The sequence below is a fragment of the Asterias rubens genome, chromosome 10, assembly GCF_902459465.1.
Source record: "Asterias rubens chromosome 10, eAstRub1.3, whole genome shotgun sequence".
In the NCBI taxonomy this organism is placed as follows: domain Eukaryota; kingdom Metazoa; phylum Echinodermata; class Asteroidea; order Forcipulatida; family Asteriidae; genus Asterias; species Asterias rubens.
Window position 1 is genome coordinate 6,084,660 of NC_047071.1, and position 23,268 is coordinate 6,107,927.

Consider the following 23,268-nt stretch of genomic DNA (forward strand, 5'->3'; position numbering starts at 1 on the left):
TATAGCACGTGATAAGTCTATTAAGACCTTTCAGATGATGCATAGATTGAAAAAATCCAATGTATGGTTCAGATGTTATGATTTTTTTCAAATATAAAATTTAAACATCCGGTTTGAACCGGAAGACAATTTTTTCAGGTCACAAATGATAGCGTTAGTAATGTTTTTCAAAGCCTTATCTGACGACGTTCAGATAATAAACAACTAATTTCTGGTTCTGGTGTAATATTTTTTCAAATAATTAACTGCATCTTCCTGTTTAACTGGAGGTCAAGGTTTAATAGTCAATGTTGTGTATCGTTTCTTAAGTTGTTACATACATACCCAATGACGTATAAATATATAAAAAATCAAATGTGTGGTTGTGAAAATATTTTTCTTTGACCAATTATATTTTCAACCTCTGGTTTGAACAAGAAGCCAAGTTTAAACTGATTTCATTTGTGTAGATCCTGACTAGTTCATTAAAACCTTTCAGCTGATGTATGACTTGTAAACATTTTATAATTATGTGATGGACTATCTGAAGGTGTATAATGTATCTTATAACATCAATGCAAATGTATTCCTACTTGTAGTTTTGGTGCGAGACGTTGTTCATTATTACTCAACTATTGCGATTCACCGCGATTCACTCAGCGCTCGATGTTACTAAAAACGTTACAGCGCCCTCTTTCGCTGGACTAAAGAGAGCACTTTTGGGAATTCCCCCAAAAAACTCGGCGCTTGCACTGCATAGCGTACATAGCGTGCGTTGTTGATCAAAATGGGGTAAACGCGTGGGTCAACAGGTGCTTTGACATCCCTTTTCGACTGATGTAAAGGTCCAAATTTTGTTATTTCTGTGCAAAAGATTGAGCGGGATTGCTGTTTTACAATCTGAAACAAAAATTACGTTGAAATGATCAGTAGTTTTAAAAACATGAATACGATAAGATTTTATGAACTTTTCAACTTCCGTTTTGCACTAGAAGTATTAAAAATATTTTACGTGTTCTGTGAAGCATTTGTCCAACTTTTAATGATCTATCCGATGATGTGTAGATTGTCAAAATCCGAATCATAGTTTTTGAGTTATGATTTTTACAAATATTAAACTTTGATCTAACGTAATTCAATTCCCGATGACGTCATAATGACGTAATTAAGTATGTGTTGTCTTGATACTGAGGTTCAACTATCTGTTGAGTTTCAACATTCCATTCAATCTCAATCTTGAGTTATTCCGTAGAAAATCTCGAAAGTTGTTTTTTGAGGAAAAAAACCCGAAGGTGAACTTCGACCCAGGGTAACGACCCGGATGCCAAGGTCGTACGATTTTGGCGTTAACTTTTCAAATGTTGCCCTAGTCTTGGTCTATCAGATGTGAAAACTTTGAACATCATAGCTTTCATATTCGTTGAGATACAGCAAAACGAAAATGGTCCCTTTTCAACTTTAAAAACCTTGTAATTTGACACCTCATGACGTCATCACGACGTAATGAAAACTGTGCCGTCTTCGTATTGAGGTTCAATTGTCTGATGAGTTTCAAGGTTCAGTTTGGCTTGAATCTTGAGTTATGCTGTAGAGAAGAGTTGACGGTGAAGAAGAAGAAGATGGAGAAGAAGAAAAAAACGGAACAAAAACAATAGGTGTTCGTGCTGAAATGCACGAACACCTAATAATAATAACCATATTTATAACGCTCCTTTTGCCAAAGGATACAAAGCGCCAGGTATTATTACTGCAAGGAGTGGGGCGAATTTTTGAGATATAAGACCTAATCCTTAAGCACCATGTAATGGTTTACAAGGTGCTATGGCGCAATATGCTGCCAATCCAGCCAGGAACACCAGGGCAAACCCCTTCTCTTTTCGATAAGTGCACTGGGTTCTTTTACATGCGTTAACACAACACATGGGACCAACGGCTTTACGTCCCATCCGAAGGACGAAGCAATGGTTATGTGTCTTGCTTAAGGACACAAGTGTCACGGCTGGGGATTCGAACCCACACTCTGCTGATCAGAAACACCAGAGTTTGAATTCGGTGCTCATAACCGCTCGGCCACGACACTCCCATGCGGCCAAACATTATGGACGTCCATCAGTTTCAAACATTGGCCCTTTTTGAAATCACAGCTTGGGCATTGTTTAGGGCTAAGGTTGCATAAGTTATTTTGAAAGTGAGTGATTTTGGTATTGAGCCTCAAGCCAAAGCCATATTTTCAAAGAGGCATTCATTTTTAAGAGATAAAATTTGCATCAAAAAGATTGTGAAAAGACAATTCCGAGGAGCTTATGGAGGACCAGAGATACAGGAACATGTTTATTTACATGTACTTCTTTCTTAAAAACAGTGGACACTATTGGTAATTGTCAAAGACTACTGTTCAGTTGGTCTATCTCAACATATGCATAAAATAACAAACCTGTGAAAATTTCAGCTCAATCGGTTGTCGAAGTTGCGAGATAATAATTAAAGAAAAAAAACCTTGTCACACAAAGTTGTTTGCTTTCAGATGCTTGATTTTGAGACCTCAAATTCGAAATCTGAGGTCTTGAAATTAGAGCAAAATAAGTACTTTGCACTAAACATGTTAGCAGAAAAAGGAATACCTTTTGTAACCGAGTACCATGCTGATGTTGATTGTAAACCATTTTTTAAATCATACTTAATTCCCTTAAGGGAAGGTATAGATTGAAATAAAACTTACTTGGTTATTATAAGGACAGCAGCTTTCGATAATATAAAGCAATCTGAGAACCATTTCACTTTGAAATCATTTGGTTATGGAAAAAGATATCCATTGTTATCCCCCAAACTTGAAATTGAAAACAGTAACATTTCTCAGATTGTGTGTTCCATTTATGGATGATTCTGCCCGAGTGGATAAAATATTACCACCTTTTAATTGAAATTTTCACAGATTAGTTCAACTGTTTATATCTACCTTTATATAGGATTAAAAACAATCGAATGGTTCCCAAAACAAAGGTACATGTATATGATTCCTTTTAAAGTAATTTTCATGTAGCTATGTATTATCAAATAACACCAATCATGCCAATTAGTGAAAATATCAAAACAAAGTTCTTACATAATTATACTTAAAATAAGTTGATTCCAATTGTGGCAATGAAAATAAGCAATGGTAATTTGCTCAAGGAGTATCTTAAAATGCCTTTTTCTTTGACTTTTATAATATTTCATACAAAGACATTTGGTTTACCATAGGAGAACTTCCAGCTTGAATCTAATAGTTGTTTTACCAAAAATTTACTGAACGTAACTGTTTTAAAGGTACTGGACACCTTTGGTAATTGCCAAAGACCAGTCTTCTCACTTGGTGTATCTCAACATATAACAAACCTGTTAAAATTTTAACACAATTGGTTGTCAAAGTTGCAAGAGAATAATGGAAGAAGAAAAACACCCTTGTCGCAAAAGCTGTGTGCTTTCAGATGCTTGAATTCGAAACCTCTGCTGATTCAAATATTTTAGTGAGAAATTATTTCTTTCTCAACGTTACTTCAGAGGGAGCCGTTCTCGAAATGTCTTATATTATTTACAGCTCTGTATTGCTTGTTACCAAGTAAGTTTTTATGCTAACAATTATTTTGAGTAATTACCAATAGTGTCTAGTGCCTTGGTCTTTTGGTTTCAAATGTTTTGTTTAAATATAAAATGTTAAATTCAATTCATAATATAATATAATATAATGTTCCACCCTACTATGAAGTTAGTTATTTTCAGTGTCAACATTTTAAAGGTGTTCACTTTAATAAATACATATGCTTTGTGCAGAATGAATACATATGCTTTGTGCAGAATGAATACATATGCTTTGTGCAGAATGAATACATATGCTTTGTGCAGAATGAATACATATGCTTTGTGCAGAATGAATACATATGCTTTGTGCAGAATGAATACATATGCTTTGTGCAGAATGAATACATATGCTTTGTGCAGAATGAATACATATGCTTTGTGCAGAATGAATACATATGCTTTGTGCAGAATGAATACATATGCTTTGTGCAGAATGAATACATATGCTTTGTGCAGAATGAATACATATGCTTTGTGCAGAATGAATACATATGCTTTGTGCAGAATGAATACATATGCTTTGTGCAGAATGAATACATATGCTTTGTGCAGAAAGAATACATATGCTTTGTGCAGAAAGAATACATATGCTTTGTGCAGAATGAATACATATGCTTTGTGCAGAATGAATACATATGCTTTGTGCAGAATGAATACAAATGATTGTTCTTTACCAACTCTTCAATTTCTTTTTAGATCTGTTTGAAATATAAACGAGTTCGCTACACATAAAAATGTGCTGTCTATTGTCAAATGTTTTTTTAGCACCAATTTACACAGACACAGGCACTTTTTAATAAAATGTTTTAATTTATCTGGGCTGGGTTGCCAAGCCTTTCAATTCAGAGCCAAATAAATGTTATGCCATCATTTCTTTACCTCAAAGTTTAGGTTTTTGAATAAAGGTAGACATTTTTACAAATATCAAAGTTTGTATGTGCTTTGAGAGGGTGTCATCATTTGGTAGTGTACGGTCCATCACATGCATGATGTACATATGTGACAGTTTGAGTAGCATGTTGTTTGAGCCCGCTACATGGCATGCTAGTAATAATACAGGAAGAATCCACACAGGGTACATGAACATGTAGATACACATAAATACATGTCAATTGTGACTACTTGTAACCATTGCTTTTAATAGTTTGGGGTACTATAAATGGTACCCGAGTAACATGCCTGTGATATTTTTTCACAGGACTCGGGGAAAGTACCGAGTATACAGTGCCAACACACATCGGTGTATTGGTAATAACCAAAATTAATATTCTTTATCCCTGATGCAAATTCAACATCTATTATAAATGGTACATCGAGTAATCTTTTTCAAGCTCCAGTAAAGATTAGTGGACACCATGTACATTGACTAGAATTCTCTCTTTGCAAATGGTGGAAAATAGATGTTCAAACAAACAAAACCCACCCAGTATCTTGTTTCACAATATGTTGCATCACATTATAATTATATAAAAAGTTTCGATATAAAATCAACTTTCTCCACGCTGTTTTCTTGTTCAGTAGTAGTACGACTGCAAGTATACATGAATGTTTCAATGTTTATAACTTGTACTTTTCAAAGGTTTTTTCAGTGTGTCACATATGCATGTACACATTTCAAAAATTACTTGAGCTTGTAGGAGTGGAGAGGGAAAAATGATGGAGCCAACGTCTTTCTGGATATGTTGCAAGATTGATGGTTTCTTGTAATTATTTGAAGAGACCCCGTAGGAAACATACACACCTTGAATCTTCAACTGAAGCTTGAATTCATCCGTAGTTTCGATTACTCTTAAAGTACCTCAGGCCGAGATAAAGCTGCTCACTTAACACATCTTAAAGTGGTATGAAGTTGTCATATGGCTTGTAGGCACTGATCACATGTCACACTCGGGCAATTGATAAATACCAATAAATCTGATGATGTTTGGTGGCCACTCCCACTGGAGACAATTTTTTAACAACATGAACAACTCTTACAGTTTTTACTAGAAGTAAATAAGTTGTTGGGGTTTAATTAAATGTTGTTATTTCCGCAACAAAACTTAATGACTAAAGTGTCTCCCTTACAACTCTTTCCCATATAATTAGCTCAAGGAGATATTTGGTTTGTATTGTATATATGAAACTTAAGCAAACAAATTGATCAAACGTTTGATCGAGATCACCTTATTTCTGAACCTCAACTTGACAGTTTTGCAGTCTCCTTACATAGTTTACTTAAAAATATGCATTCTTTCAAACCAAATCAGCTCTTGCAATAATACCCAACCATGCCAACTGCCCAACAAAGTAGTTTGATATGTATCTTCAAGCTTCTGTTAAAGACAGTGGACACTATTGGTTATTGTCGAAGACTAGTCTTCACTGTTGGTGTATCTCAACATATGCATAAAATAACAAATCTGTTAAAATTTGAGCTCATTCGGTCGTCAAAGTTGCGAGATATTAATGAAAGAAAAACACCATTGTCGCACAACGGTCACACGAAGTTGTGTGCTTTCAGATGCTTGATTTAAATCAAATTCGTGGAAAATTACTTCTTTCTCGAAAAAACTACATCACTTCAGAGGGAGCTGTTTCTTACAATGTTTTATACTTATTTGTTACCAAGTGAGGTTTTATGAGAATAATTATTTTGAGTATATATAGTGTCCACTTCCTTTCAGTAAATGTTCCTTATAAAAATAAGTGTGTGTGCCCCCAAATATTAATTGCAGTTAAAAGTAAAAAAAATTAGTATTAGTATTCTCAATGTGACCAACCATAAAAAGCAAGTGTTTCTTAACTACACACTTGAAGGAACGTTCATTACAGAATTGTAAGAAAATAAAATTGTGAGTATCACCGATTTACTTAAAACTTACTCGATCTAATGATGATGATGATAGAAGAAAACATCCCTTGAAATATTTCTGTTTGAAATGTTATATTTCATGAGAAATAAATAATCTAATCATGTGTTTAGAGTTAATCGCTTAGTGAGCATTTTATTCATATTTTAATTTTGCATCGATGTCATGCAAAATGTGAAATTGGTTTTTCACTATTTTCATGTGACCCAGATGGCTGATTGATCTCAAACTTCTACAGTTTATTTAAGACAGGGTCTGAGGTCATCGTGCAACAAGCTCTTTTTTTTCTCAGAACCGCGTAGCCAGCTCTGGGGACAGGGCCTTTTCCTGTATTGCCCACAGCTCTGGAACCGCTAACCCGTTCATATCAGAGAAACACACAACATCTCCCTCTGCCAGCGGCAACTTAAAACATATCTCTTCCAGAAGGCCTGTTCATGAACTTGGGTTTTTTCTTTCCTTTCAGACCAGCGCCTTTGAATGTATTCGCAGATTAAGTGCGCCCAAGAAGCGCTGTTTTGTTATTTTGTTATTACTGTTATTATTTGTATATGGTGGATTACAGAAAGTGCTTACACTGCCAGCTTTGTTAGCAAAAACCAATCCTGTAATGTTACTTTAAGTTACAATTACTTTTCTCAAGAGCAAATCATGCAAGTGATTTAAAGCTATGTTTGTGGTGGTTATTAATAATTGTTGTAGTTGTTATCAGTTATGATAACTATTGTTTAGATGTTCATGTGGCTCACTCCGATGAATAGTTAGTTACTAGAAATGGCCACAATGGCAGTCAATCATGTCAATAAATTCAAGCATATTGAGATCACTCCTGTAGATTACTTGAAGAAATTTTGCAGTTGTTCTCGTATTTCAAAGTCAATTGATTCCATGAGTCTAGTGAAGGTAGGAGTGCCATGAATGCGTTCAAACTCGGTGAATTGTAGAATGCAGAAATCCCTCAGTGATGTGCAGTGGACAGGATCTTTCATTGACAGCTGTGGAGACAAATCAAAATGCATTTAGCTTTTGCTAATTACTAAAAAAATTTACTTAGTAACAACCAATGGGGAGCTGTTGATAGTATAAAACATTGTGAGAAACGGCTCCCTCTGAAGTGACGTAGGTTTTGAGAAAGAAGTAATATTTCACTGAAATATTTGAATTGAGTTCGAGACCTCAGCTGAGATACACAACTTGACCACTTGTGCGACAAGGGTGCTTTTCTCTTCCATTATTTTTTTGCAACTTCGACGACCAATTTATTTCAAATTTTCACTGGTTAATTATTTTGTTCATACACCAAGTGAGAAGACTGGTCTTTGACAATTACTAAAGGTGTCCAGTGCCTTTAACAATACAATAGGTAACAAAACGCTTTGATGAGTTTGTGTTTCGTCAGATTCAGCATTTGTAAGAAAGAATTGAATTCCAATAGACATTGAACAGTTGAAGGTTACTCACTTTCCTTTTCCTTTTATCATGTTCTGTCTCAAACTCATCTTCTACATCTTCCCTGTCTCCCATCACAAGATAACTGAAAATCAAAATCATACATATGTAAATATAGAGTGAGCAATGCTCATACCTGTAATTGTTTGATGTACCTATCTACAACGGCCAAATTTCATGGCTCTGCTTACTGCCGACTTAAGCACATAATATGATCATGCGCTATCTATGTAAGCCTAAAACGCTAAGTAATGTGGAATACGCACGCGCATTAGCCAAAATTTCCCACTAAACCTTGAAATATGCTTGACAAAAGTGCAGAATTCCCTGCGCAGATTATTTGCTTTTGGTAAGCAGAGCCATAACATTTGGCCCAGGTCTAGTTGGTTAAACCTGAGACCTTGGCATCCAAGAGTAAGCCCAGCCCTTACTTTAGAGACCAATACTTTGATTGGGTATGGTCACAATGAGTCAAGGGCCCAGTTTAATTAAACCTATCGGCAAACAAATTTGTTAAGCACAGAATAGTATTGCTTAACAGAAATAAGTTTCCACCAAAAACTACATTAAGTTTGCATTGTTGTGACTGGTGTCCAACTCAATTTGTGCTCAGCAAAGCAATTAATCAAACAGTATTTCTGCTTAACAGCTTTATGGACCTGGCCCCAGGTTTAAAGACCTACAAGTACAACAATGATCTCTACACATGGTGCTTGAGAAAACAGTAATTACAGCATAGCAATTCAAAGTGATCAGGTAACATTAAGGTTAAATCTTACTCGACTTGGGTTCCGTTTTCCTCACGGCAGACATCATGTAATACTTCCACTACTGCATAAACAACGTCAGGAAACTTCTCAACAACCACACTGAGGACAAAAATAGATCCCCAAGTAGTAAGCTTTTGGTAATGCACAAGGGTCGTGGGTTCCAATCCCATCTTATTGATATGACTTGGAATTTTTTCACAGGACTCTGGAAAGTACTGAATAAACAGTGCTTAGACACACAAAACACAAAATAATAATAATTTCTTCATGTAAATTTTGATGTTTTCTTTCCAATTGTACTTATTACTCTTGTGTAGTTTGAACTAAAATGTTTAATGTCAAACAAGGCTAGGTAAATCACAAACTGGAAATTCATAAACAAACATACATTTTGGCAAAGCGGTGTTTTTTTTAATGTTTTTTTATACACATTTTTGATGTTATTATTGAAATCAACATTTTCCCCCAAAGTTTTAGGACAAAAAGTTAATAATTTCTAAATAGTAGTATGATCAGATAACAGTTTCAAGTTTTCATGATTAGCCAATCTTTGATTTGCCTTTTTTTATGTTGAAGTACATACCACTGGAACGATTGCAAAAATTATAACTCCAACCTATTGCGTTTTCACAGAGACAATTGTACGACCTAATATGTACATATAGATAAGCTTTCAAAGTCAGCCAAATGCATTGGTGCGTACAAACTGCTGTACACAGACCCCCTTATGCGCAGTTTTAGCAAAGATGCTGTGTCACACCAGAAACATAATTGTCACACCAGATGCTGTGTCACACCAGAAACATGACAATCACACCAGATGCTAATGTGTCACACCAGAAACATGACAATCACACAGATGCTAATGTGTCACACCAGAAACATGACAATCACACCAGATGCTGTGTCACACCAGAAACATGACAATCACACCAGATGCTAATGTGTCACACCAGAAACATGACAATCACACCAGATGCTGTGTCACACCAGAAACATGACAATCACACCAGATGCTGATGTGTCACACCAGAAACATGACAATCACACCAGATGCTGTGTCACACCAGAAACATGACAATCACACCAGATGCTGTATCACACCAGAAACATGACAATCACACCAGATGCTAATGTGTCACACCAGAAACATGACAATCACACCAGATGCTAATGTGTCACACCCATGACAATCACACCAGAAGTGTGAGAGTTGGTATGAATGCTCATTATATTATCAATTGTTCTACTGTCCACGCCTGTGTGCTTTTCTACCTGTACATGACTCATGTGCGCTACAGTGTACACCCCAGGTACTCAAGCAACAAACCCATAAATACCTGAGGTATTTATAATTTGACACAAGTGGGTCGTTGGCATTTGTGTAAGAGTGTATTTCTTCTTTGCCCCCTTTCTTGTAGTGGGAGGGATGGTATAATGTAATGGTACCTTGAGTTTGACGGTAGTAATGCCATAAGAGCTAAGGCACTCAGCTTTCTTCTCTCTGCTTGTGTTATCCAATCCATCTTCTCTGACCATACTACAAGGAGTTTACTTAATAACTCATCAGGCTAAAGGAACAAACAATATTTACAACACTCTTTAAGGATAAACTACAAAACAAGTAGTTATTTCATCATAACAAGCTGAGTGCAACACAACCTCCAAGTAAATAACACAGACAAATCCTGTATTGAGCAGGCTGTACTTTCCTGACACTGTAATGTATTGCAGTTTGCAAGTCATAAAATCTTTTATTGATGCTCGGAACTTTTTAGATCTTGCTTTTCTCTGATTTAAATCAATGTAACCAAACCAAGGCTGGGAGGTCATAATAGCCTAAACTCTTTTTAAAGACACTGGACAACATTGGTAATTGTCAAAGACCAGTCTTCTCACTAGGTGTATCTCAACAAATGCATAAAATTCAAACCTGTGAAAATTTGAGCTCAATCGGTCGTCGAAGTTGCGAGATCAAAAATGCAAGAAAAAAACACCTTTGTCACACCAAGTTGTGTGCTTTAAGATGCTTGAGTTCCAGACCTCAAATATTATAAGTCTGAGATCTCAAAATAAAATTCGTGGAAAAATAACATTGTTCTTGAAAACTACCTTACTTCACAGAGGGGGCTGTTTCTCACAATGTTTTATACTATCAACCTCTCCCCATTACTCATAATCAAGTAAGGTTTTATGGTAATAATTATTTTGAGTAACTACCAGTAGTGTCCACTGCCCTTAATACAAAAAGAATTGGTTTTCCTTATTACTTTTGCAAACATATGAAGATCTGTACCTGTTGCTTAGTGGTATGACAATATTGCTGCAAGAAGGAGAAGAAGAATGATTGATTCTTGATTACGATCCTAGCAAACACGGAGAGATACATGGACATCACTGTTGGGTACTCCTGGACCAACAAAATACAAAGAAATAAAATACAGTAAACAGTTAATACTAGGACTGTTGACAATTTAAAGTTTTATACAGTGTTCTTCATACATTCAGAGAAAAAAATATGTAACCCTTAACTATTTATGGGTCAAACAAATTTTGGGTCGCCTGCAAGTTTTTTACTAGCCAAAATGAAATAATGCAAATAATTTTTTTTTAAATCGATCAGGTCCCCTAATTGATAGTATTTGTATTCATAAAAATAAAATATTTATGGGTTTGTGATTTGAGGTTTGTTTGTATAAAAAACTTTTGCCAACAAAATGTTTGTGATTTCCAATCAGTCAGCGACACACACTGTACATGTAGGGAAAAAATATGCGACAAGAGATGTGTTTATGAGGTTATTTTTTAGCACAAGATATAACTGGAACGAGTTGTGGAAATTTCCACTTAGATTTTTTGGTCAAACATAAAAACTACTGGCAGCATGGCCCAGTAAGGACTTTCTGATTGAGAGTGATGGTGGATACGTCTCTTCTTTAGTAAAATGGCTGAAGCTAGCCGTAGGCCCAGTGGCCCATTTTTATCATTTATTTAGATTTCCATTTCACCTTGGGATTATTGAAATGAATTGAATTGAATGGTTTATTCGACAAGTATATAAAAATACATGAAATTTAAAATCCTTTTGTACAGCAACACATAAAATATTAAAATGTAAAAACTGCACAAGTTAAACCACAATACCACAAAAAACAATAACCTTAAAAAATAAAATAAAAATATAAAACTCATTAAAATTAATAAACAAAAAAATTAAAACATGAAAGAGTAGTGGACCCCCTTCCCCAAACTAAAAGAGGCCGAATTGCGCAGGAGATGCCAGAACAAATTAAACAATTAATATTAACTATATTCGGCGATAGTGCATTTATATAGATGCAATATTTGAAAGGTCAATCAAATAATTATTTTTAGAGCCATGTGCCACGTGTTCGACCAATCAAATGATAAGGATGTATGTGTGTGGAATATAAATAGTTGTAATTGTTTTTTAGAAGTATTAGTTGGAAGAATTGGAAGTGTTTGTTAACTGTAAAAAACAGATAATTGAAAAATGTTTCTCATTCCTTCTTTTATATCTATTGAAGCAAACATAATTGTCAACTCACCTCTTTGTCTAGAACCCTCTGCAAAATCTTGGGAAGGAGTTGTCGAAAGATTTGTGGACCTTCCGTTGGGAACACCTTTAAAATTGTCTCCACAAGCTAAAGAGTATCACAGAGAAATGTTTATCATTTGTTTTTTTGTATTTTTTGCTTGTCTTTTATTTCTGAGTTGCCTGGCTTGGCTGGATGGTGGGTAATACACATTCCTCCTGGGGAGGGTGTGTTTGGTATTTTTATTGTCTGGAACCAAAAGGTCAGCCACTTTGAAAGTGACTTTCTGTCCCTATTGGCTTTCCCTGCAAGGGTTCTTGTCTTTTGTTTTGGTTTCAAGTGTTTTGTGTACCACCCCCACTGGAGGCTGTTTCCTATAGTACATGTATCTGCCTGCGGCCAGGCCAGGTTCCTCAGTACATTGTGTTCTTACATATTTGTATTTTTCTGAAAACTATTGTATTGCTTTTTCTTGTAAATCTTTGATTTGCAATTTTTTTAATCTTTTGTTTTCATGTTTGCTGGCAAATAAAATGAAATGAAGTGTAAAAAAACTGTATGAAAAAGTAGTCTGTTTTTATTCGAAAATGTAATCGCTTGCAAAGTACAGAATTTTAAAGAAAACCATGGTCAGATAATTGTTTGTCCATACAAGTTGCGTACCTTCAAGACAATGACAATTCCTTCTGGTCTAACACTTTCCAGGAGGCTTACACATCCAGCGTATACAGCACAGGAGTAGCTCTACACAGAGAAACAGATACAATAACAAAGAATCAAATACAGTTAGTTGATCTTTATAAGGTTAGTATATAAGAAAACATAAATGTACGTATCTATGTTAATGTATGTATTCCATTGGGTACATTATCATGCATTCTTACAGATAGCAATGGTTCATTCTGTGTAAGACAGTGCTAAGGTAAAAAATATAACTATTTCTCTACTTAAAGGTATAATAAATAGTGAATTTTCTTTTTTCAGGGGTAAGCAGAAATCTTTAGTTGTATAAAGTACACAAACAGGACTTCCTGGTTTACAGTTTCTACTTTGAAAGAAGTTGAAACCAGGACCTTCCTTGACGTATATCTTAAACATTGTCTCCACTAGCTGAAGATTCTTTAAAAGAAAGCTTTCAGAAATAAAACACAAGCAGTGATCAGCACAAATGAAATTGGGTCCAGCAAGATTGTTCTCAGCTGTTGAAGTGAACCTGTAATTTCCCATTGTCCGATCCATATGCAATTCATTTTCAGATATCGTTCCCTACCTGCATAAATTCATTCGGTCCTAGGAGAACATAAGCTGTAATGATCTGGAAGCATGTTTTGAGATTCTCAGATCCCAATTCTGAAAGATAAAGATATTGCTACTTTCTTAGTGACAGTAAGTTCATAAGAAGACCATTCTTAACAATGGCAGTATGCTGAATGTGAGGGATTTACAACTTGTACAGTGTACCTGATATAAGGAAACCATGCAATTTTGGGACATATTTTTGTGATCGCTGTATTCTACTTTTCAAACATATTTCTAACCATACGCATTATATAACAAATGGTTTCAACTGCTTTTCATAGACCAGCAGGACTGATCCAAGGCAACATGTCCTTCTAAGTAATCATTCAAAGATTCATCGAGTGAAGAACCCTTTTAGTGCTCTGCCAATGGTTAGGGTTTGACCATAGAGCTATATATAATGACTAGAGCGCTAACTTGCTCTGCGTTTTGAAGCCACCCTGGGCGCAGACAGGTTTGATGTGTTGCGTGACTACGGAATAATTTTAATTCACATTGGCGTTTTTTTTTTTTACATTCGGCGTGTGCGCTTACATACGCGACTGCCCATTCGCGTCTGTCCGCGCTATGAAAACCGTAAGTTCGACTTGATTGTCGTACTTAAACAAGTATATGCGCCTTTTAAACATGACGCATATGACGCTCGCAGTTTGTACGCTCATCAGCAGATTGTGCGTTCACATTTGCTGCATTTTTTGGTTCGATGACACATAGAAAAGAATAAACGCACTATCATGCAAATAGCCGTACAATTGCCGTACAAAATTTCAAGCTTTTGTATTGGTTTGTACATAAACATGGATGGCCCACACGGCTTCAAAACTTTAGTGCGTGTTTAATGGGGTGTTAGCGCTCTAGTCAATATATATATGGGTTTGACACATTAAAACAACCAGGTACTCACACCTATTGATACGTCAAAGTTCTCTGCCAATGGTTAGGGTTTGACACATTAAAATAACCAGGTATAGAAAGGTTTGCAGTAACACCATGTAATGACTATCTCTAATGAGTTGGGGTGGTTCAGTTGAAACCAATACGATAAGAAAGGTTTGCAGTATTACCATGTAATGACTATCTCTAATGAGTTGGGGTGGTTCTGAAAAGAACCGTTGGTTTCAACTGAACCACCCCAACTCATTAGAGATAGTCATTACATGGTGTTACTGCAAACCTTTTTTATCGTATTGGTTCCAACTGAACCAGCCCAACTCATTTAGAGATAGTCATTACATGGTAATACTGCAAACCTTTCTTATCGTATTGGTTCCAACTGAACCACCCCAACTCATTAGAGATAGTCATTACATGGTGTTACTGCAAACCTTTTTTATCGTATTGGTTCCAACTGAACCAGCCCAACTCATTTAGAGATAGTCATTACATGGTAATACTGCAAACCTTTCTTATCGTATTGGTTCCAACTGAACCAGCCCAACTCATTTAGAGATAGTCATTACATGGTAATACTGCAAACCTTTCTTATCGTATTGGTTTCAACTGAACCACCCCAACTCATTTAGAGATAGTCATTACATGGTAATACTGCAAACCTTTCTTATCGTATTGGTTTCAACTGAACCACCCCAACTCATAAGAGATAGTCATTACATGGTAATACTGCAAACCTTTCTTATCGTATTGGTTTCAACTGAACCACCCCAACTCATTAGAGATAGTCATTACATGGTAATACTGCAAACCTTTCTTATCGTATTTGCACCATGCAAAGATTCAAATCCTATTTAATAATCAGGTACTCACACTTATAGATACGTCAAAGTTCTCTGCCAATAGTTAGGGTTTGACACATTAAAATAACAAGCTACTCACACCTACAGATAAATCAAAGTTCTTCTTTAAATGTAAACATAAATTGAAGTGGTAATCATACTCATGGCAACAATATTCTATTCTTGTTGTTCTTATTCTAAGCTATCTTACCTAGTAAAGGTGTCATGTTGCCAAATAGCTGCATGAGTTCCTTGGTCATTAATGGTGCATTCTGAATAGTCTCGTACCTGTAATATGGAATACAAACAAACTACATCAACCAATGACAATTCACAGCTACCCTACATAGCACAATACGTATACAGTGCTTGTATTTGATCACTCAAAGCATGTTGGACGACGACGACGACGACGACGACGACGACGACGACGACAACGACGACGACGACGACAACGACGACGACGACGACGACGACGACGACGACGACGACGACGACGACAACAGTATTTATAAAATGCCAAATTGCCAAAGGACACCAGGCGCTGAGAAGGAAAGAAGAGGGAAATGACAGAATAAAGATAAAGACGACCAGCTAAGAAGAGGCAAAAAGGTGGGTTTTGAGAGCACGTTTGAAGGCTGTGACACTGTTTGAGCTTCTGGTTAGGGTAGGTAAAGAATTCCATAGCTGGGGTGCAGCAATTGAAAATGCCCTATCACCTGCAAGTTTATGGGTTTTGTGAACTGAAAGGGATTTACCAGTAGAAGAGCGAAGAGAGTAAGAAGATGTCTGGAGTGAAAGGAGAGAAGAGAGATAATTCGGGGCACCGTGATTGAGGGATTTATATGTGTGGAACATTGTACGGAATTGAATGCGTTGGGCAACTGGAAGCCAGTGTAATTGCTTGAGATGTGGAGATGTGTGAGTGAATTTGGGCAGCTTAAAGATAAGTCTGGCACAGCGGTTTTGGAGCCGTTGAAGGCGGGAAACATCTTTCTGTGAAACACCATTCAGGAGGCAGCAGCCATTGTCCAGCTTGGACAGAATTAAGGCCCGGACAGCATTATAGCAGGCGCTGAAATCAAGAAACCTCCTGATCCGGCTTAGGTTGCGTATATGCCAGTTAAGAGAGCGACAGAGTTGAGTAATGTGAGCAGACATGGACATGTTGCGATCGAAAACAACACCTAAGTTTCTGACAGATGGAGAAGGATGAATTTGAGTGCCATTGAGATTAAAGGTGAGGTGATCCAGATTTTTGAGGTGAGTGGGAGAGGCTGCAATGAAGAATGCCATCTTATCCGGGTTCATCTTGAGCTTATTGGTGACCAACCAGGATAATATAATTGGTTGCACCATTTTGGGAGAAAAGATCTGTGTGTGTCATACACAAAAATAGTGTTGGTGCATGTGACAATGCTTGGGGTCAATAGAGAAGAGAACTACATCACAGTTTCAGTGCTTTCCTCTATAGTTTCACCTTATGTAACACTTTTTACAGATAATAAACAAATTAGCAGAGCTGTATCCCTGCCTGATACATACCATAAATCAATATCATCATCTAGTAGATATACATGAGACATACCATAAATCAATAGCATCATCTAGTAGATATACATGAGATATACAATAAATCAATAGCATCATCTAGTAGATATACATGAGACATACCATAAATCAATAGCATCATCTAGTAGATATACATGAGACATACCATAAATCAATACCATCATCTAGTAGATATACATGAGACATACCATAAATCAATACCATCTTCTAGTAGATATACATGAGACATACCATAAATCAATACCATCATCTAGTAGATATACATGAGACATACCATAAATCAATACCATCATCTAGTAGATATACATGAGACATACCATAAATCAATACCATCATCTAGTAGATATACATGAGACATACCATAAATCAATACCATCATCTAGTAGATATACATGAGAAATACCATAAATCAATACCATCATCTAGTAGATATACATGAGACATACCATAAATCAATAGCATCATCTAGTAGATATACATGAGACATACCATAAATCAATACCATCTTCTAGTAGATATACATGATACATACCATAAATCAATACCATCATCTAGTAGATATACATGAGACATACCATAAATCAATTGCATCATCTAGTAGATATACATGAGACATACCATAAATCAATAGCATCATCTAGTAGATATACATGAGACATACCATAAATCAATAGCATCATCAAGTAGATATACATGAGACATACCATAAATCAATAGCATCATCTAGTAGATATACATGACATACCATAAATCAATACCATCATCTAGTAGATATACATGAGACATACCATAAGTCAATACCATCATCTAGTAGATATACATGAGACATACCATAAATCAATACCATCATCTAGTAGATATACATGAGACATACCATAAGTCAATACCATCATCTAGTAGATATACATGAGACATACCATAAATCAATACCATCATCTAGTAGATATACATGAGACATACCATAAATCAATACCATCATCTAGTAGATATACATGAGACATACCATAAATCAATACCATCATCTAGTAGATATACATGAGACATACCATAAATCAATACCATCATCTAGTAGATATACATGAGACATACCATAAATCAATACCATCATCTAGTAGATATACATGAGACATACCATACATCAATACCATCATCTAGTAGATATACATGAGACATACCATAAATCAATACCATCATCTAGTAGATATACATGAGACATACCATAAATCAATACCATCATCTAGTAGATATACATGAGGAGGTTGCGATACATCGGTACTAAACTTGATGATAGGAATAAGGAAATGATACATACCATAAATCAATACCATCATCTAGTAGATATACATGAGGAGGTTGCGATACGTCGGTACTAAACTTGATGATAGGAATAAGGAAATGATACAGTTCCACACTTAGTGAACCCAACCCCTAGTAAAAAGACAAAATAAATATCAAATCATAACTAGATCAAACCTCAAAAAGATGTTATACCGATGAGACCTTCTTGAATGGCCTGTGTGTCACTGTGGTCCCATAACATAAAAGTTCAACAAGTAAACACTGTTTTTCAGATTTAACAGCCATAGTAAGACCTTTAAAAGACAAACAGTATTTGATCAAATTGAATTGTTATACCTCGGTAACAAACTGTGAAGTTTGATACGTCGGGAACCAATCATGTGACGCGCAACAAAAACGCATGTTACATGGCTCGACGGGCCGGGTAACATGAAAAGTGATGTACACCGGTGTACATCACCTTGATCGTTCCTAGCGTTGGTCGATTTCGCGCTGTGTACGAAACAAACGCGGGTTCGAGGGAATTGTTTCTTGTTTGTCTGCTTATTCAACAATGAATAGTCCGTCGTAATAATGTTTGAAGATGACAACAGAACTTCGAGAAGAGGAATAACAATTATACAAAGGTATAACAAAACAATTGTTGCACGTTGTGACTGGGGTCCATGGGTTTTGTACACCCTCGAGGGAAAATGGCGCCCTCGGCTTCCATTTTCCCCCTCGAGTGTACAAAACGCCATGAACCCCGTCACAGCGTGCAACAATTGTATATTGGTAACTATGTTCACGAACGGCGTTGTCCTCTCACAAACCTACACTAGTCAATCTCAAATAAAAAGCACAATAAACATCAATCCCTCGACACATTTCATAACCATCTAGCAAAAACCACGACATCCTACCCACTTTCTGACCGGCACACCAGCCCCTAGATGATCATGTTTACCTGGACAAGATGTACTAGTGTTGAGAGAATGGCACATCTGAGCATGTTGTGTTCTACAGATTCTTCCCATAGCACAGGTAGGTACTGGGCAAGGCTGGATGCATATGGTCTAATCTGAATAAGGGAAACAATAGCAAAGAGTTTGGCAACAAATTGTAACCATAATAATAATGATGTGCACTTGGTCTACCATTACTTTGAGTAATTGGTGCCGCACTTCCATTGGAATTGTCAACGGTTTATTTTGACAAACACAATGGCTTGACACTCTCTAGGTATCAGGAGTAAAATCACTGGTCCAATGATGTCAATAAATATCACCATTACTGTTTGTAAATATAATACTAATGGCTTGTGGTTTACATTCTACATAATGCCTTACCTGAGCTTCAACTCTCTCAATGATGAAAGACAATACATGCAGGATGTGCATCTGACAGGATAAATGACAAGAAAAATCAGAAATTAGGATTACAAACTATGTAGTTCTGACCAGGCAATAGCGTGGTTATAGCAATAATTTGGAAAAAATGCCTGAACTTGCAATCAATTGAAGTATAGGAGCTCACACACAGTATTTTCACAAGTAAATGAAATATAAAAGGCGTACACAAAAAAACCCTAGGATATCTTAAGGACACCCGGATGTCCCTCTGGCTTAGAAGTAAATAACACAAATAATAGTCAAAATCAGTAGTTTGCTTTCCAATCAACCAAGTCGAGGCCGTACAACATCTCAAGCCTGCCCATTGATATAGGTCCAGATGACTCTGTTCTGTTCAGCATGCAAGTTTGCAGCTCTTCAGCGCTGGCTAATCCAGTTTCCTGGTTCAATAAGTCCATGAAGGAGAAACTTACATGTATTCCCCCATGTGAGTCTGTGCCTGCCCCCATGCGAGTCTGTGCCTGCCCCCATGCGAGTCTGTGCCTGCCCCCATGTGAGTCTGTGCCTGCCCCCATGTGAGTCTGTACCTGCCCCCATCTGAGTCTGTGCCTGCCCCCATGCGAGTCTGTACCTGCCCCCATGCGTGTCTGTGCCTGCCCCCATGTTAGTCTGTGCCTGCCCCTGTGCCCATGCTAATCTGTGCCTGTATGTGAGTCTGTGCCTGCCCCCATGTGAGTCTGTGCCTGCCCCTGTGCCCATGCTAATCTGTGCCTGTATGTGAGTCTGTGCCTGCCCCCATGCAAGTCTGTGCCTGCCCCATGTGAGTCTGTGCCTGCCCCCATGTGAGTCTGTGCCTGCCCCCATGTGAGTCTGTGCCTGCCCCCATGCGAGTCTGTGCCTGCCCCCATGCAAGTCTGTGCCTGCCCCCATGTGATTGCTTTCCATTCAGCTGTAAATCTCTAAACTCTTATAAGAAATCTTCAGAATTGTTATTCACTTTCTTAATAGTTATGACTGTTGTGATACTGTTCACTATTGTGTTTCCGTTTACTTTTGAAAGAGAATGGAACATTGATACAAACCTTTGTGTCACACTCCGAGACTTGTTTTAACAACTGGAAGAGTAAGGCAAAACTGGACTCCAGATACTGAAAGAGAGAAAATACAATTGGGAAAATGGATTCTTCAATCAGCTAATAATACCACTGAAAAAAATCCACTATGTGCAAAGTAACCATACATTTATTTGTATACATGTATTTGTGTATATTTATTTATCTATTTTTTTTTATAATTGTCTTTATTTACCAAATGCTAATCCACAAATTAAACTGACCAGGGACATAAAATTTAACTTTTCTCCTAACAAACTCAAATTGACAAGAGCAGAATTTAAACCTGTGCATCGGGATGTACGTGCCGGTGCTCTACCAACTGAACTATCTAGTCTATATTGGCAGTCTCCCTATTTTGTCAATATCTTTGTTCGGGGGTGCCAGTCTAACAACCTTTTTTAGTTTTGCTACACCAAACTAACATCAGCTTTGTGATAATAGAATTATGAGACAAAATTTGGTTCAGTGTCAGTGTCAACAATAATACAAAGGTCTTTCTGAACATCAATTCAATTAAGAGTATTAACAACTAAAATGTCATAACATTTCAAAGAAGTCCAAATTAAAGGTAGTTTTCCCTCATTTTCTTTTCTCCATAGCACATACATGTAGGACCTCTTGGTGACCTACGATATATAAGGACTATCTGGTATTATTCTCCATAGCACATAGGACCTCTTGGTGACCTACGATATATAAGGTCTATCTGGTATTATTCTCCATAGCACATAGGACCTCTTGGTGACCTACGATATATTAGGACTATCTGGTATTATTCTCCATAGCACATAGGACCTCTTGGTGACCTACGATATATAAGGACTATCTGGTATTATTCTCCATAGCACATAGGACCTCTTGGTGACCTACGATATATAAGGACTATCTGGTATTATTCTCCATAGCACATAGGACCTCTTGGTGACCTACGATATATAAGGACTATCTGGCAGTATTCTCCATAGCACATAGGACCTCTTGGTGACCTACGATATATAAGGACTATCTGGTATTATTCTCCATAGCACATAGGACCTCTTGGTGACCTACGATATATAAGGACTATCTGGTATTATTCTCCATAGCACATAGGACCTCTTGGTGACCTACGATATATAAGGACTATCTGGTATTATTCTCCCTAGCACATAGGACCTCTTGGTGACCTACGATATATAAGGACTATCTGGCAGTATTCTCCATAGCACATAGGACCTCTTGGTGACCTACGATATATAAGGACTATCTGGTATTATTCTCCATAGCACATAGGACCTCTTGGTGACCTACGATATATAAGGACTATCTGGTATTATTCTCCATAGCACATAGGACCTCTTGGTGACCTACGATATATAAGGACTATCTGGTATTATTCTCCATAGCACATAGGACCTCTTGGTGACCTACGATATATAAGGACTATCTGGTATTATTCTCCATAGCACATAGGACCTCTTGGTGACCTACGATATATAAGGACTATCTGGTATTATTCTCCATAGCACATAGGACCTCTTGGTGACCTACAATATATAAGGACTATCTGGTATTATTCTCCATAGCACATAGGACCTCTTGGTGACCTACGATATATAAGGACTATCTGGCAGTATTCTCCATAGCACATAGGACCTCTTGGTGACCTACGATATATAAGGACTATCTGGTATTATTCTCCATAGCACATAGGACCTCTTGGTGACCTACGATATATAAGGACTATCTGGTACTATTCTCCATAGCACATAGGACCTCTTGGTGACCTACGATATATAAGGACTATCTGGTATTATTCTCCATAGCACATAGGACCTCTTGGTGACCTACGATATATAAGGACTATCTGGTATTATTCTCCATAGCACATAGGACCTCTTGGTGACCTACGATATATAAGGACTATCTGGTATTATTCTCCATAGCACATAGGACCTCTTGGTGACCTACGATATATAAGGACTATCTGGTATTATTCTCCATTGCACATAGGACCTCTTGGTGACCTACGATATATAAGGACTATCTGGTATTATTCTCCATAGCACATAGGACCTCTTGGTGACCTACGATATATAAGGACTATCTGGTATTATTCTCCATAGCACATAGGACCTCTTGGTGACCTACGATATATAAGGACTATCTGGCAGTATTCTCCATAGCACATAGGACCTCTTGGTGACCTACGATATATAAGGACTATCTGGTATTATTCTCCATAGCACATAGGACCTCTTGGTGACCTACGATATATAAGGACTATCTGGTATTATTCTCCATAGCACATAGGACCTCTTGGTGACCTACGATATATTAGGACTATCTGGTATTATTCTCCATTGCACATAGGACCTCTTGGTGACCTACGATATATAAGGACTATCTGGTATTATTCTCCATAGCACATAGGACCTCTTGGTGACCTACGATATATAAGGACTATCTGGTATTATTCTCCATAGCACATAGGACCTCTTGGTGACCTACGATATATAAGGACTATCTGGTATTATTCTCCATTGCACATAGGACCTCTTGGTGACCTACGATATATAAGGACTATCTGGTATTATTCTCCATTGCACATAGGACCTCTTGGTGACCTACGATATATAAGGACTATCTGGTATTATTCTCCATAGCACATAGGACCTCTTGGTGACCTACGATATATAAGGACTATCTGGTATT

General features: G+C 37.0%; 1 protein-coding gene across 1 annotated transcript in view; it reads right to left on the reverse strand.

The window, feature by feature from the left end:
- Window positions 1-6,188: 6,188 nt before the first annotated feature.
- LOC117295742 (importin-11-like) overlaps window positions 6,189-23,268 on the reverse strand; it is a 35,745-nt gene continuing 18,665 nt past the window's right edge. Inside the window, exons 16-28 of the mRNA XM_033778465.1 lie at window positions 20,542-20,607; window positions 19,457-19,507; window positions 19,075-19,188; window positions 18,142-18,257; window positions 15,469-15,545; window positions 13,496-13,575; window positions 12,889-12,969; window positions 12,238-12,333; window positions 10,965-11,078; window positions 10,118-10,239; window positions 8,678-8,767; window positions 7,911-7,983; window positions 6,189-7,444 (exon numbers count right to left, since the gene is read on the reverse strand). Coding sequence (XP_033634356.1) covers window positions 7,286-7,444; window positions 7,911-7,983; window positions 8,678-8,767; window positions 10,118-10,239; window positions 10,965-11,078; window positions 12,238-12,333; window positions 12,889-12,969; window positions 13,496-13,575; window positions 15,469-15,545; window positions 18,142-18,257; window positions 19,075-19,188; window positions 19,457-19,507; window positions 20,542-20,607 — 1,239 coding nt within the window. The 3' untranslated portion in view covers window positions 6,189-7,285. The remainder of the gene's footprint in view (window positions 7,445-7,910; window positions 7,984-8,677; window positions 8,768-10,117; window positions 10,240-10,964; window positions 11,079-12,237; window positions 12,334-12,888; window positions 12,970-13,495; window positions 13,576-15,468; window positions 15,546-18,141; window positions 18,258-19,074; window positions 19,189-19,456; window positions 19,508-20,541; window positions 20,608-23,268) is intronic.